At 33.6% G+C, this 16,861-nt stretch overlaps 1 protein-coding gene and 1 long non-coding RNA gene across 3 annotated transcripts in view; one reads left to right on the forward strand and one right to left on the reverse strand.

Annotated features, from left to right (window-relative positions):
* The window catches only part of STAG1 (stromal antigen 1), a 460,953-nt gene that overhangs the window by 8,658 nt on the left and 435,434 nt on the right, over positions 1-16,861 (reverse strand). For both annotated transcript variants that reach the window (XM_040233144.1, XM_040233153.1), the window contains 7 exons: positions 16,397-16,489; positions 14,258-14,432; positions 12,425-12,564; positions 9,621-9,722; positions 6,778-6,926; positions 6,060-6,188; positions 2,352-2,557 (listed from right to left, as the gene is read on the reverse strand). In XM_040233144.1, coding sequence (XP_040089078.1) covers positions 2,352-2,557; positions 6,060-6,188; positions 6,778-6,926; positions 9,621-9,722; positions 12,425-12,564; positions 14,258-14,432; positions 16,397-16,489 — 994 coding nt within the window. The remainder of the gene's footprint in view (positions 1-2,351; positions 2,558-6,059; positions 6,189-6,777; positions 6,927-9,620; positions 9,723-12,424; positions 12,565-14,257; positions 14,433-16,396; positions 16,490-16,861) is intronic.
* LOC120857634 lies at positions 2,551-6,256 on the forward strand. The gene is made up of 2 exons (XR_005719708.1): positions 2,551-3,261; positions 3,730-6,256. It is a non-coding gene; the product is annotated as an uncharacterized LOC120857634 (long non-coding RNA).

The following is a 16,861-nucleotide window of genomic DNA, read 5'->3' on the forward strand; positions in this document are numbered from 1 at the left end:
GGTAAATCTGAAACTGATACAGAGAAAAATTTTCTTTTTTGCAATTAAATGGTTACCAAACTGGGTTATCTGGCCCACATATACCTCTCTGTCCTGAGCACACTAATGACTAACTCTCCATTTGTGTGTAGATAAGTGGGTATCTAAATTCTCTAGGCCTTTGTTTCTTCTCTGTAAAATCTGGGTGATAGTGCTGAACTCAGAACTGATTTATAAAACATCTACACAGCATTCACTATGTGCCAGGAACTGACCAAAGTGCTTTATAAACATTGGTCAAATAAATGATTAAGTGATAGAATGTAAGAACATAGCAAGGATTTGATGAATGCTGGCTCATAAATGCATACTACACCTAAGAAAAGCTGTGAGCAGGAAAAAAAAGTCCAGATAGATGAATAGATGTGGGGTGCCCAGATACAGACATTTTCAAGAGGAAATGACTGAAATCATTCTTTAGAGAAAAGTTGAGGATCCTATACTATGAAGATAGGGTTCTGTTATTTTCATTTTCTGGACCAAAAAGATGTTAAGTCCTAAAGTTGAAACTTCAAAGGAAATCTTTAACATTAATTTTATAAATATTTTCAAATCTTTTTATTCTCTTTGAAATATACATTCAGCCTAATCCACTGACTAATGCTAGATGAGGGGCAATACTATATGATGACCACATCTGAACAATGGCAGCTAACATTTATCAAAGGATGCCTTTGTGTCAAGCCCTGTGCTAGGTAATCACTGTCTATGTACTAAGTTTTTTACTTAAGAGTATCTCATTTAATATTCACAATAGCCAACGGAAAAAGTACTCAGATTATTCTTCATCTGCTCAGTGACTGAGGTTTATAGAAGTTCAGTAATATGCTCAAAGGTTATACAGCTGAAAAACAAGAAAGCCAGGTCTGTGTTCTAGAACTCTGAATTTAGACTTTGTGCTCCTCATCAATAGTTAATACCACCTCCTCAATGATGAAAGAAACATTAGACTTAAATTCTAATTAATTCTGCTACAGATTTCAGCAAAGTATTTGATGAGTCAGTTTTTAAGGTAGGAGAAGTAAACAGAAATTTGTAAAAAGAAGCATGTTGGTGTCCTGGTTTGCAGAAATTTTGTTAGGAGAATCATGGAGATGGAGGAAGATTATTTGAGAAAATAAGCATTTTTACTTTTGACTTTTCTCTTAGTTTAACAACAATCCTTAAAAAAAAAAAAAAGAATAATCCTTTGGGCTTCCCTGGTGGCTTAGATGGTAAAGAATCCTCCTGCAATGCAGGAGACCTGGGTTTGATCCCTGGGTTGGGAAGATCCCCTCAAGAAAAGAAGGGTTACCAACTCTAGTATATTATGGCCTGGAGAATTCCATGGACAGAGGAGCCTGGCAGGCTAGAGTCCATGGGGTTGCAAAGAATCGTACACAACTGAGCAACTTTCACACTTCTAATAGCAATCTTTAGTCTTTTGCGATATAGGAATTTCTACTCTTGATCACATTTTCATGACAATTCAACTCCCCGTTCCCCATAGCCTATAAGTAATCTAGACCTATGAGGTCTGGATCTAAAACTACATCTGACCATCACTATTTTAATATACAAAAACAGACTTTCCAACCAAGCAGTGGAAATGGAAAGTTGTTTTGGTATGTTCAATGTGTTGCAGAGTTCTACCCTCAACTTACCAGAATCTCTCCTACATTAGGATGCATGTTGATAGAACATACAGTTCAGTTCAGTTCAGTCACTCAGTCGTGTCCGACTCTTTGCGACCCCATGAATCGCAGCATGCCAGGCCTCCCTGTCCATCACCAACTCGCGGAGTTCACTCAAACTCATGTCCATCGAGTCGGTGATGCCATCCAGCCATCTCATCCTCTGTCGTCCCCTTTTCCTCCTGCCCCCAAACCCTCCCAGCATCAGGGTCTTTTCCAATGAGTCAACTCTTCACATGAGGTGGCCAAAGTATTGGAGTTTCAGCTTCAGCATCAGTCCTTCCAATGAACACCCAGGACTGATCTCCTTTAGAATAACATTATGACTGTCTTATTTTAAATTTTAATGTATTAGAGGTCTATGGTAAGGCAATCAATTTTGTAAACCTTCTTGTCGCCTTTTATTTCTCTGTGCTTATCATCTTCCTGTGTTCAATGCTTTTTCAACTTCTTTTTCCTTGACCCTCTTCTGCTCGACTTTGTCTATTCTAACCTTCATGCCTACACCTCTCTCAGTGTGTATGAAACACACAAGTAAATAATGTGCGTAATGGTATTATCTTGCTTCAACAGAGTATTCACTGCTTTATTTATCTTGACAGGCACATTATTTGCCTCACACCATAAAGGCACACTTACCTTCTACTCGTTTTTTGTGAAGTGGAGGTCGTCCTTTCTTATTCCTTACTGAGGAGGTTTTGCTGCTGCTACTTCCACTGTTCACAGACATTCTGTCATCTTCACCGCCAGTGACTAAAGAATTCCTATAGGAGATGAGTGGAAGCCATACATCCTCTCTCCTTTCCATCATTTGTTCCGTAAGGAATTTTTCTAGGTATGAGTGACTAGAGACAGAACAGAAGCAGTCATTTTTATGGAAGCAGTTCATGCATCACTTATTTAATTTTTTTCATAACCTGAAGCTCTCTTCTCGATGAATAATCCTTAAAGATACACATTTAACTGTTCATAGTGGTTACCTTTAGAAAGACAGGGATTGAGAATTTAAGATTTTGCTTCACATTATCTCTGGAATAAGCAATGTATTACTAAGGGTGTATGTGTGTTTCTTCCTTTATTCCTTTTTTTGTTTTGAAATACCAATGTTAAAAAAAAAAAAATCAGAAGTTTGGCTCAAAAAGGATACTGATTCTCTTTTAAAACGTTCATACAGGGCAGGATTTCTAAAATGGTGGAGTGTGGAGAGTGGCATACCCTGTCTCCAGCAAAACCACCTTTTTGGTGGTAGATGTTGAGAGTGAGGGACGCTAGGGAGTCTATGGGATGGGAACCGTCTGTACCTTCCCCTCATATTTGCTATGAAGCTAAAACTGCTCTAAAAAAGTAAAGTTAAATAAAATAAATACTTCACATCACATGTTTCCCTCTTGGTCTAGAAAACTGTACATGGCCCAAGGCTGCCCTTCTCAGGAGCAATCAGGGAGGAAGCTTCTAAGCTGCTGGTCTCCTGACTGACCATGGGGCAAAGTAAACAATCTGAACTGTGACTGCAGCTTTTAAAAGGCACACACATATCTAACAGTAAAAGGTAAGAATCTAACTTGCTAAGGAGGTTTAAGCACAACCTTTGAGAGGCTAATACAGGTTAAATGATAAAGAACAAAGATCTGAGTAGGGACAGTAGAGGCTGCATACTGTAAGAGAAACAGACCTCACAGAGTTTGTTGGTGCAGGTCTCTAAACAAATAAACAACCAAGTAACCAATCACCTCAATCTCTAGGGAGATAAAGAATGAACATCATGAGTAGATAAACTGTTATCTCATGATATATGTACAACATGTTATCTAAAATGGTCACTTTTCAACAAAAAATTATGAGACATGCAAAGAAATAGGGAAATGTAACCCATATATAGGAAAAAAAAGCAAGCGACAGAAAACTTGGCCCAAAACAGTGCAAAGCAATTATTATACATGTATTCAAAGAACTAAAGAAAACAATGTCTAAATAATTAAAAGTAAGCCCCATAATAACACAATTTCTCATTAAATAGAGAACATGAATAAGAAGATAGAAATGATAAAGAATCAAATGGAATTTTGGAGTACAACAATGGAAATTAAAAGTTCATTAAAGGTGCTCAACAGATTTGAGCTGGCAGAAGTCAATAATCTTGATCATATATCAATAGAGATTATGTAATCTGAAGAGCAGAGAGAAAATAAGTGAAGAAAAATGAACACTGCCTGAGAGAAATGTGGGATATCATTAAACACACTGACATATGTAATGTGAATACCAGGAGAAGAAAGGTGTAGAAGCAAATTTGAAGAAATATGGCTAATAACTTCAGAATTTGATGAAAAACAATCAACACATCCTCAAAGCTCAACAAACTCTAAGCAGTATAAATACAAAGAGATCCACGAGACGCATCACAATGAAAATGCTGAATGCCAAAGACTAAAAAAACCTAGAAAAGTAGAGAAAAGTAATTGATTACAAACAAGGGAATGCCAATAAGTTTAAAAGCTGACTTCTCATCAGACACAGTAAAGGCCAGAAAGCAGCAGGATTACATAGTCAATATGCTAGAAGTAAAACAGTATCAAACAAGAATCTTGTATCTAAAAAACTATACTTCAAAGGTAAAGAGGAAATAAAAACACTCTCAGATGAACAAAAGTGTATAGAGAATTTGTTGGTGGCTGACTTGCCTTACAAGAAATACTAAAGACAGTTCTTCAGGCTAAAAACAAATCACACCAAAAAGTAATCTGAACTTATATGAAAAAACTATGTGTGGAAGAGAAATTACCAGGTAGTCATAAAGAACAGTATAATTGCCTACTTATCATTGACTTAAAAAGCAACTGTATAAAACAATATGCACTACTGTGCTGTTGGGCCAATAGCACAGAAATGTATATTTAACAATGTACACAAAAAAGTGGGTGACGGCAAAGATGTACTGGAGTAAGGAAATGGTATGAGATAAAGATGGTATTTCACATCCACAACTAAGGAAGAACTGAAAAATATAATTAAGGACTGAAGGAATCAAAATGTTACACTAGAAAATATCTATTTAATATAAAAGAAGGCAATAAAAGAGGGAAAAATCAAAGACAGACATACAGAAAACAACGTATCAATGGCAGAGATGGTTTTAAAACAAATAACATGACCTAATAACACAGAACATAACAAATAACCTCATTTTATTGGGCTTTGCTTTAGTGCATTTTTCAGATACTTCAGTTTTTACACATTGAAAGTTTGCAGTAAGCCTGCATTGTCAGATCATGGTTAGTATTTTTAAGCAGTATGTGTTTTTAAAATGAAGGTATGAACATTGTTTATAAGACAATGCTATCACACACTTAATATACTACAGTAGAATGTAAATACAACTGTTCTATGCACTCACTGACAAACTGAAAAATTCACGTGACTTTATCACAATATTTATTTTCTTCTGGTGGTGAGGAACTTAACCTGTAATATCTCTGAGGTATGCCTGTATATGCTGTCTACAAGAAACATACTTTAGATTCAAAGGCAACAAAGGTAGGAAGTGAAAGGATGGGGAAAGAAAGCTATACTATGCAAACAGTAACTAAAATAGAGCTGGAGTGGTTACACAGTAGTATCAGACAAAACAGACTTTAAGACAAAAATATTCTAGGGACAGAGAAGGTGGTGGAGTTAAGAGTCAACCAATCCACCAGGGAGACATAACAATTATATATACAACCTAACAACAGAGTCCCAAAATACACTTAAAGCAAAAACAGAACTAAGAACTCAAAGGAGAAACAAAAATTCAATAAAAATAGTCGGAGACTTCAATACCCCACTTGCAGTAATGGACAGAACTACCAGAAAATAGAAGACTATTATGTTATGAAGAAAACTATAAGCCAACTGGACTTTGATTTTATGGAAACAAGTCAAATACAAAAAAAACCTAAACTATAACTAATATAAAAGGAAAGAGGAAAGTGTTCCACAATGGTTAAGCTAGTGTTCACAGATCTTTGAATAAGAGAATAAGAAATCATTCCCACTTGCAAATTCTAGGGTACTAAAAGGTAAGCAAAGAAAAACTATATAAAAGTTTAAAAGAAAATTATAGTCCTTTAAACTATCAGAGTCTAAGTTATCAATGTAATTACATGATTAATTTCCTTCAAAAACTGTAACACTTAGAATTATAATGGGAGTGAAGTCACTCAGTTGTGTCCGACTCTTTGCAACCCCATGGACTGTAGCCTGCCAGGCTCCTCCATCCATGGGATTTTCCAGGCAAGAGTACTGAGTGGGTTGCCATTTCCTTCTCCAAGAATTATAAAACCAGTTGTCCTGCAACGTGCAACTTACACAGTCTTTTTGTCTTGCCGAAGAAGCTTAGATGAAAATTCACTTAGTACTTCTAGGAAAGCCAGATTAGGAGGTGGGTATTCTTGTCCTTTCTGATTTTGGTATTTAAAGGCAAATTCTATGCCATCCCTGAAATAAAAGAAAATATTGTCTTATTTTTCCAAATAGCTAGTATAGTTCTTCAATAGGCTAGAATTTTTAAAAAATAGTTGGGAAGGCAGTAAAATCATCACTGAGGGTAAACTCAAATGGTAAAGTAATAATTTGCATGACATAGTTGCATAATAATATTTAATTTTAGTATTTACAGTGGAAAACAACTTATGTTGTTAAGTTATATTTCAAAACTTACACTGTAAAAAATAAAAAATAGCTATGCAGCCACAAAGCTAAATTTCTGTGTAGCTTTCAGAAGTAATAGAATACCCTGGAAAGATACAGATATTGTCAGAAAATTTGGTTCTTAGAGTTTTTGTAAGGTACTTAAAATTTTTTTTATCATTCAGTTTTCAATTATGAAATGAGGATGCACAGTGTTTTTAAACGTTATGTCTCCCACAACATTTTCTCACTGATAAAAGTGACAAGAATATTTTGTTAAAACTTTCCTTGAAAAGTCTAACATTTGTTACTTTAAAAAATCGGTCAAATAATAGTTGTTTTTGGTAAGTTTCAGTAAACCAGATTGTGTATAACAGTGTTTATTTAGCTCACTCACTTGTGGAGTGTGGCAACTGCTTCTCGTGTCTTGATCTGGTCCAATCCGAATGTAAGGGCAAAGCGACGTGCCAATTCTTTAATGCCACTGACATGGGCAGATGTCCTATCTAGGTTGGGCCCTTGCTCTTGAACAAGTTCATTAAACAACTGGTAGAAAGAAAAAAAAAGAGGAAAAAGTTCATAGCTAAGAAATATTGATTTATTGTTAGAATAGGTAATACAATTTAAAAAATATTTAAAAGCCATATGGTAAGATACGTATTTCCCTTCTTATATTAACAGTAGCCACACTTTCCCCTTCTCCAAGTCATCTACTAGTTCTTGAGCTCATTTTCATGCTAGTTGTGTGATTACATGCAAACCAGAATTTATTTTTCTACCAAAAGGAACATATTTTGGGTTGAGGAAAATGTTTACAAAAATATACTATGTATACTTTTTGTTTTTTTCCCAGGAATGGCAATATATAAAATGCAGGGTTCAGAACTTTGTTTCTCACTCATTACATCTTAGACAAGAACATTATGTAAAAGAAGATCATTAAGATATATGAAATGCTTTTTCCCATCCAATGACAAAATACACCAAAAAAGTTCTAAAACTGAGTGATGGGGTTTTATAATTACATACACATTACATGTATTGCATCACAATAACAAAATCAAAACTCTGGAATACTAAAGAATATAAAAGCCATCGTCATTCTGCCACCAAAGTTAGACACTTACATGTATCTGCCTCCTCTTTTATTATGAGAGAATAAACAGTCCAAGCTCTGATCTAAAGCCACTCCCTGCTTATGTACTGAATCTCACCTCCTTTACCAACTTAGTGGTTTGGTCCTGTGTACTGCTTTTTCCTGAATCATTAACTACTCCCTCTCTGTTAGGTGCATGCATCTTAAAAACAAACCACCCTAACTTCTTAATTCCTCTGCCAATGATGGATGCATCTGTCACATTCTCTTTACACAACGTTCCTGAGAAATACTGTTTATATTTGTTTTCTTTACTTCCTCACCTCCCAACCTCTCAATTCACTCTAGGCACACCATTTCATTGAAATAGCTTTTATCTTCTATTAATTATGTTGTCTACCTTTTTAGGTTTCTTTAGCAATAGACTGGCTTAAACTACTTACTCTGCCATGACTAGAAACAGCAGTTCTTCCAGAGATTTTCAAATTTATTCATGAGTAATTGTTTATAAATTATTAAACTTTAAAATGTTTTCAGAGATATTTGTACACAATAGCCTTAAACTCTAAAATTTACATTCAAAATAAATACAAAGAATATATTTCACTGTGTAAAATACAAGGAGTATCAAAGTAAAATTCTCTTTTCTCTTTCCCATTATATATCATTCTTCTCTCCAAACATAATCAATGTTAGGGTTAAAGTTTGAAAGTTTTTTTAGATCAATTTAGACACATTAATATATTATACATACATAAAGTTTTAATTTTTATTTATATGGTATTGTACTATATTTTGTCCTGAAACTTGCTGTTTTTCACTTAATATTTTGTCTTACAATTTTTTTAGCTATTTCAGAGTAAGTTTATTTTACTAGTCCTATGTTGATGAACATTTAAAAGTATTTAGACTCTTGCAATATTACACAGACTGATGCAATAAAACTGTCTTTCATATACATGGTTTTGTGCATACCTGAATGTATCTATGCAGACACCTAAGTAGGAAAAAACTGGTTCAAAAGGAATGTATATCTTAAACTTTGAAATATACTGCAAAATTATATTCCAAGAACGTAGGAGAAATTGCTTTCACGAAGGACCTTTTTCTTAGTTTATCTTTAACAATCATTGGTATATCTATCATTCTAATTCTTGCCAGTCTATTTGGCAGTGATATCTCCTTGTTTCAATTTGTATTATATTAATTATTAATGAAGTTATGTTTTTTCATGTTTATTGCTTTTAAAGGAAAAGTTGCCTCTTCTGAAAAGTGGCTTTTTTTCATTTGCTCACTTTTGTATGGGATTTGTTTACCTTTATTACACATTTGTAAGGATTTGCTATGTATGATTAAAAATATTTTCCCATAATCTGTCATTGGTTTTTTAATTTTGTTCAGAGTGCTGGTTGATGTATAAAGCTGTTTTAAGTTTATATATATATTATATAATCAATTTTTACATTGTGACTTCTCTCCTGGAGGACTTCTCTACTCCAGTATATAAAAATATCCTTTTATATTCTTTCAAACTTTTAATTTTTAACATATATATATAATCCACCTAGTAGTTATTTTGGCTACATGTTCGGTAGGGCTATTTATAGCCATTTCTCCAAATACATAGTCAATGGACCCATCACCTATTAAAAAGGAGCTGATCCTTTCCCCACTGACCTTTATCAAAGGCTAAATATATACATGCATACATATATACCTATAGCCACTACCACCCCTCATCTCTACTTTAATACTAGGCATTTATTAAGAATCTTCTTTAGGAAATGCATGACATATTTTCTTATTTGGATACTACTGCTGCCCCTTTTATTATTAAATACTTTTAAAATGTATTTTTATATTTGTTCTTTAAAAATGATCACTTTTTAAATATCCAATTTGGCATTTCATTTGGTCTAAGAGTAGATCACCTTAGGATTTCACCCATTTGAAATGTAAACTATAGGACATCTTCCTAAAGAAAAGACACATAACACATCTTTGTACCAGGAAAGTATCCATAGTAATATATTAATATAATAATCTAATTTAAACGAGGTAAGATAACTAGCATATAATAAGAAGCACATGCCAATACTCAATAATATTAATACTACTCATTTCTTTTCCTTCAAATTTCTTACCTGCTGTAAACTGAGAATGAGGGTCTTGGCACACTGAATTTTATCAATTTGCCTAGTTTTACTCAATGTTTCCTTAATAATATCACCATAGTCATTGTAATACTGTAAGGAAAAGAAACACAGCTTTAAAACTGTTAACATTTCATGACATAAAGAACAGGCTGGTGAAAAAAATGGAAAGGTGAGTAAGGACATGTTTAATTTTTCATGTTAAAAACCTAATGAGAGTTAAAAGATATTGTCTAATGTTAAAAAAATACACATTGGACATTTAAAATTATGAAATAAATAATAAAACTAGAAAACTGGGAAATTCAAAGAGGAGAAGTGATATATGTGAGCAAAATTACTCATTCTCTACAACATGGATTCAACAGACACCACTTGTCCAGATCAAGAAACAGAACTCTGACAGAAATATCTTGAAGAACTGAAACCTAAACAGTCAAAATTGCTTACTTCTGGGGAGAGGGCCTAAACAAAGGAAGGGTAGATTACAATAACAGATTTAACTTTTCATTAAATATTTTTGTATACCCATTTCCCCTCACAATGTCTGTATTTTACTATTATATATAATATAAAAAATAAAAACTGATTTCTTCAACAGTGATTGGGAAAAATTCAACTCATTTTATAATTCAATTTTTTGATACAGGATTTAAAGAGTTTTCCTTGTGAGTAAATAATTTGGAGAAACTCTGAGACTATTAAATCTGGATGTTATTTCCAAACTAAAGCCTAAAACCTATAACCTATGTAAAGAAATGAGTATATTAGCTTGACAATTGCATTTTATCTTCAAGAAGGTGGGTATATTTCCACGATGGAGGTGCAAAAAAAAAAAAAAAAGGGAAAGCAAAAGAAGGGCAAATATCTCAAAAGAATCATCTTTTTAGTGCAATTAAAAATTATCTCAGTGAAGACAAAAAGAAAAAGATATATGAGAACACTAAAGTAGTTCAACAGGTGGATCAACAAAAATTCAGATTTTTAATAATCATATAGAGAAATGAGGCAAAAAGCCAAATAGACAAGGATATATAAAGAATAGTAAACAGCGATTAAAATATTCATGAAAGATTAAAGCATATAATGAACACAGGTGTGTAAAAACTGCTAAGGATGATAAAGGTTTGGATAAAGCCTATTTCTTGAACCCAAGACAGTACTGCTGAAGGACGACAAGGAAAACCATGGTAAGCTCATATTCATCCAACCAAGTCCTATTTAGATATTACTACTGGAAGCCTGCCCTAGTTGCTCACTTAAGTGTCTATATATCTGTGCTTGCTTTGTAATCTATACATCTATCACCACAATAATCATGCTGAGGTTTTACATCTAGTAGAAAGAGCTAAGCTTTAAGTTAAAGAAACCGAATGTCAGTTTTTGCTACTTTAATAGGGTTGTGTGATCTTTGAAAGTTACTCTGCCTCTCTGAGCCTTGATTTCCTTTTCTATAAATGATAATTTCCTAAATCACAGTTACTGCAGTCAACAAAGATAATATAACAGCCTTGGAGCAGTCTCTTGAATATAAATGGCATAGAACATAGGCAGCTATTCATTATTAGCATGTTATATAATGTTTACATTTCAGTTTCTCTGTAATCTATAACTGCCATACTACAGAAATTGTGTCTTATTTAAACCTCCGGCTACCAACATAGTACTCATCACATTGGAGTTGTCTGTCAAAATATTTAGTTACTGTGTCATAACTAGAATGGAGCCCAAACATGGACAAAGACACGAATGAATGAATGGCATACACAATATTCTGAACATGGGCAAAATAAAATACTGTCTCTGACATAAAAACAAGGCAAAAATACGTACACCAATAAGCATGACTGTTAGGTTTTATCATAAAGATTTTTAAGGACTGCTTTTTTTGAATGTCAGAAAAAAATGGAGCTTCTGGGAAGAGCAGCCAGGAAGTCAGATACTTATCAGAATGGTGTAAAACCCTCGATATCTCCTTACCTCCTGCAGGAAAAAATCCCAAATTCTCACACAACATATAAGGTCTAACCTCATTTAATATCTTTAAATCTTACCTCTAGCTCCATTCTCATAAGCAATCTATGTTGCTATATCAAATTACTTGCATTTTCCTCAATTTCCTTTATCTTTGTACAAGTAGTCCAATCTGCCTGAAAGCCCTTTAACTAGTTCTTTGCTTGACTAATGAATGCTTCTCATCTCAGACTTAGTTCAAAAGGCACGTCTAACGGTTTTCATTAACCCTCATATTTCTTAAGAGTGTATCTATTTTATATATTTCCAGGAACCCCTATACATATCTCTCTACACTGTAGAAATGCAACTGTCTAATCACTTGATTGTCTCCAGCTTTAGACCACTTTGGAGAAGGAATTGAAAAATCTTTGTTAACTTTAGTGCCTGGAAGGTAGCATGGTAGGCACACATACAAACGTATCAGGAGAGATGTCATAGGGAAGAGAGAGAGTTTTCTTCCATAAGAAGGGTCCATGGCCTTAAGAACACAAAACAGCATTCTTTCTTATAAATGTAAGGAACTCCTACTTCATGGAATTGATATAATGGTATAGAATGATAAAAAACTCATAAGAAAGAGAAATTTAAAATGTCAGAAAACCATCAATAATATTTAGGTAAAAGCTGTCAATTTTAGCTTGCTCACTACTCTTTCGCTTTTAGTAACTTCTATGGCACTTAGGTGGAATGAGAAAAACAAGAATATGAAGCTACTATCTTAATCAATCAATCAATAAATGTCCTTGACCCATTAAAAAAAAAAGACTATGAAACTATACCTTCATGTAGTGTTTAAAGATGTCTGCAGCTGCATGCATGTCAACAATATCATAGATGATAAGTTTGCTGAAGGCAGCAAGTAGATTCCTTCTCTTGTGTAAGGCCTCAATTTTATTAGCTTCATCTTCTTCATCACCCTCTAACCACAGAAAATAAATTAGTTATGAACTTTGGCCCTTTATCCAAGGTAAAACATTGTAGACAATCTGTAGAACAAATAACTAGGCTATAACTTTACAAATAGGTACAATTTAGTTTTAGATAGGATAAAAATTATTAGCTCTACTGATTATTTTAGGGTGCTATACTTAGTTACATATTTATTAAACACTAGGCACTAAGGTTCTAGGAGATTATCATAGCAAAGACTAGTTAAGAGAAGCAAACCATATATAGGTTTTTTCCTCAGATTTTTGTCATAACAATACTGTTGTCCTTTTACCTTTAAAATGCTGCCTTTTTTCTGAATATTCCTTAAGTGCTAATCTATTTCTACAGAGAAGAAATTTCCAGAAAAATTTAAGACACAGGGAAAAGCTTTCTTTTAGATATATATATGGGGAGGAATGGAAATTACATGAAGGAGTTAGTTTTCAGTTCTTGTCTTAAACGTGGTTACATTAGAAGCTGAGAAATAAAGTATATTTTGCAAACCATGTTACATACATACACACTTTTTAAAACAAATCATTATCAAATGCTTTCAAACAAGTAGTGTTTATTCCTCAGTTTTTAGATTCTCAGGTTTATCTATTTCTAATCCCCCTCAAAATATTTCCACAAGTCTCCAGATGATAAAAGTTGACACAGTTGTTTCAGGTTCTGTACTGACCCTCTCACGTCTTGGCCTGCTATTTAGGGACAGTGTTCTTTTTCTCTTCCTCACATGTATATTCATAAAATAACTTATTTTCAACTTTTCTCTTCCCTTTCTATTACCTGGTCCTGTTGTGAAACATCAGTGCTTTTGGAAGTTGGAAATCTTTTTGCTTAGGACAAGTAGCAGGTAAATATTGTCTCCTGAGATTAACATGAACTCAGATCCTTTTTTCACAGTCTAGTATTTTCTAAAATGTTCTGTTAAATAAAGAACATTCCAATAGCACCAGGTAGATCTGTGGATTTAATATGCCACAGATCTTACTTAAGAGAGCTTAAATCATCTATTTCACAAATAACCTATTTTATATAGTATTTATTTATAATTATTTATATTCAGTCTTATTTTGCTAAGTTTTCATCCTGTAGGCTCAGAACAATTTTGACTGGTGAGGTTTCATAATATTCTTTTAGCATTTAGTATCTTAGAGTCACATTTTGTTAATTTAAGTAATATATGATCACTCCTCAGGAACAGAAAGGAACTCAGATGCTTTTCTTTAGAAAATTGTGAACCTGGATGCAGTTCTATTAGAAAAAAAAATCTATCTTAAACATACATTTCAAACATGTGGGAAATGACAAATGTACACAATGATCCATTATAGTATAGCTTAGCATAGCAGAAGACTGGAAACTAGTCAAATATCAATCAATATGACATGAATAATATAAATTATGCTATATTTAAATAATAAAATATGGTGCAGCTATTAGAATAAGGAACTCTCTGTACTTAGTGATGGGAAAAGATCTCTAAGGTACTATGTTAAAGGAGAGACACTTCACTGTGTATATTATTATTCTTGATTTCTGACTTATATGAATGTTTTAACTTTCGTTTAAAAGAGAGAAATTGTAGTATTTTTTAGGACTGAATTGGAAATTTTTTCTTCAATCTCTTGAGGTTGTTAAGACAAGATCAATATTGACAAGATGACAGCTGCAAATACCCATGCTCTGGTTCTCCTCATCTTGGTCAATGAAAACATGATCCATCACAAAACTGAGGAGTTCAGACTGAAGTCCAGTATCTGGATTAAACACCAAAGGCTGAAGGCCCTCCCTGCCACCTGTCATTAATTGGTGGCTAAAAATCATCAAAAGATCACAGAGTAGCATGAAAGCCTGGAATGAAAAGGAAATTCATCAGTAAAACTTGTACAGTAGTAACTACAAATGACAATATACTAAATTAAATGCAGTTCAGTAACAGTACCATAATAGAAATGCTAAGTATTCAAATTGCAGCTACTTAATTTTAATTTCCAAACATAATAAAATTACTTTTTCTCATTATATACTAGTCATATTTAAGACTCTTCACTTCCCCTAAATATAAACTATTTTTAAATTTGGCTGTATTAACTCAAAACGATTAAGAGATTTTTGACTTGAACTTATAAAAAATGAACTGATTCAACTCTGGAAACACAAACTGAATTTACTATATTAATGACAGAGATTATAAATCAATTGTATACTACATAAGCAAAAAAGCATAAATCTTAAGATAAACTGTATAATTCAATCAATTACAATATAGTACACTAAATCTGTAAGCTACCATTTTGGATTTTTCTTTTAATAATCTATTGTAAAACAAAATTTTGAACCATAGGTTAAACTTGGATTCAAGATCATTCACATAAAAAACAGTGATGCAAAGCTTCCCAACAAATGTATTCACATAAAGAACTTTCAATATATTTTCCCATAGAGAATACATTATGGTTATATTGCCAAATTTATCCATTAAATACATGGATGGTACAAAATGAACTTGTGTCATCAATTTACTGTTATGGAATAACTGAGGGCTCTTATACCCTAAAACAATCCATTCACCCCCCTCTAAAAATTGACTTCTGTGGAAAACACAATTTCGGTATATATTTGGAGATGGTTGTATACTTGGCTGTTTACCTCCAGCAAGAATCATGGAAATTCATGCTCTAAGTACACTACCATGAAATACACAAATTTAGAAACAAGTCACTTGGAAAGAGGAGAGCATGAAAGGAATCTAGGGAAATGTATATTTTTAACCGAGGCCATACTTTTGCATGTCACCAAACAGTGATGATGCAGAAACACTGAATTTCTGGCTTAAGTGTCCTGAGTTAGGTACTTTTAGATAGCACTGGTTAAGTTCAGAAAATTTAGAGAATAAAGTTTAGGAAAGATAATCTCTGTTCCCATTTTAAGTTAGATGCTGATAACTTAATAAAGAAGACCTGTGATATCCTATTTGTAAGATGAGATAGCACAGGGTAAGTAGTACTATTGTATTCTTTAACTAGATATAGACTCCTTCTAGTTGAACATCATAATAAAAAACAGCATGGAAAAGAAATATCTTTTTTGTTTTAATAGAAGCTCTTCCTAGTAGAACAGTTTTAGCTTACAAAATCACTTTGTGAAAATGGTATTGCCTTGGGCTTCACTTTGACTGTCTTTGGTCTACACCCCTTGCCAAAGGGTGAGGAGTCTGTTGGCCCAATGGGATGTGCCCATCAGCACCCCAACTTTACATCTCTGTCCAGGGACAGGGATTCAGGAACTCCCTGCCCTCACAGACTGGATTCTGCTATGAGGGGCTGCACAGGCATCCTTCTGAGACACACGGCATCCCCAGTGTGTACTCCTAGGCCCCAGGATAGTTAAGGAACAACTTGTTTAAGGAAGTTATGCTGACAGTTTGGATATGTGGGTTAAACTGTTCACATGCATATGTGAGAAGTTCTACCTGGTGTGGGAAAGAGCTGAAGGTAAGATGAGAAGAAAGCAGACCCTAAGCCAGCTCCCATTCTGGTACAGAATCCTCAGGTTCTGGTATAGAATCCATAAGAATCAAGAATTCTAAACTTAAACCTGACCTCACTTGCCAAGGTACAAAGGTACAAGATTGTTAGCTTACTTTATAACTTAAATATTTAGACATCTATACGCTTATCCCAGGTCCCATAAGATAAACTACATGCTAAGAACTGCCATAAAAAATTATATCTTAAAAAAATTTACATCTTCTTATGCTTCTTCAATGCATCTGAGTTATTTATATTGAGGGCTCTTAACTGACAGTCTCTTACCTGTTCCTTCACTGGAGTATTAACATTAGATAGGCACTGCTGGCAAACAGCCAGAAAGGACTTCACTGTTTTCCTCAATACCAACAAGTCCTCCTGTAAGACACAAATTTACAAGCATGAATTACAGTATTCTTGAAAACTGAAGAAATAATAAATGGAAAATAGCCAAACCAGTTTATTGTTAAGGAAATTCATAAAACCAAATTTATCACTGGGAACCAAATGATAATTTCCTAGTTATCCTAATGGAAGGGGCAGTGAAACTGATCAATTTCTGTTCAATTTCACTTTGGAATACTCAGTATGATTTCCTCCAACATATTTCCTTTATAAATATGGTTTACTTGGGCTGGTATTGATAGTCATTCCTATTACAAATACTAGATGTAGTAAAATGAGGAAGTGCAGCAGCATCTGGAAAAAAAACCAATCAAGCAATAAACATGTACTGAATTTTTCCCATAT

The sequence above is a fragment of the Oryx dammah genome, unplaced genomic scaffold (genome assembly GCF_014754425.2).
Source record: "Oryx dammah isolate SB20612 unplaced genomic scaffold, SCBI_Odam_1.1 HiC_scaffold_2, whole genome shotgun sequence".
In the NCBI taxonomy this organism is placed as follows: domain Eukaryota; kingdom Metazoa; phylum Chordata; class Mammalia; order Artiodactyla; family Bovidae; genus Oryx; species Oryx dammah.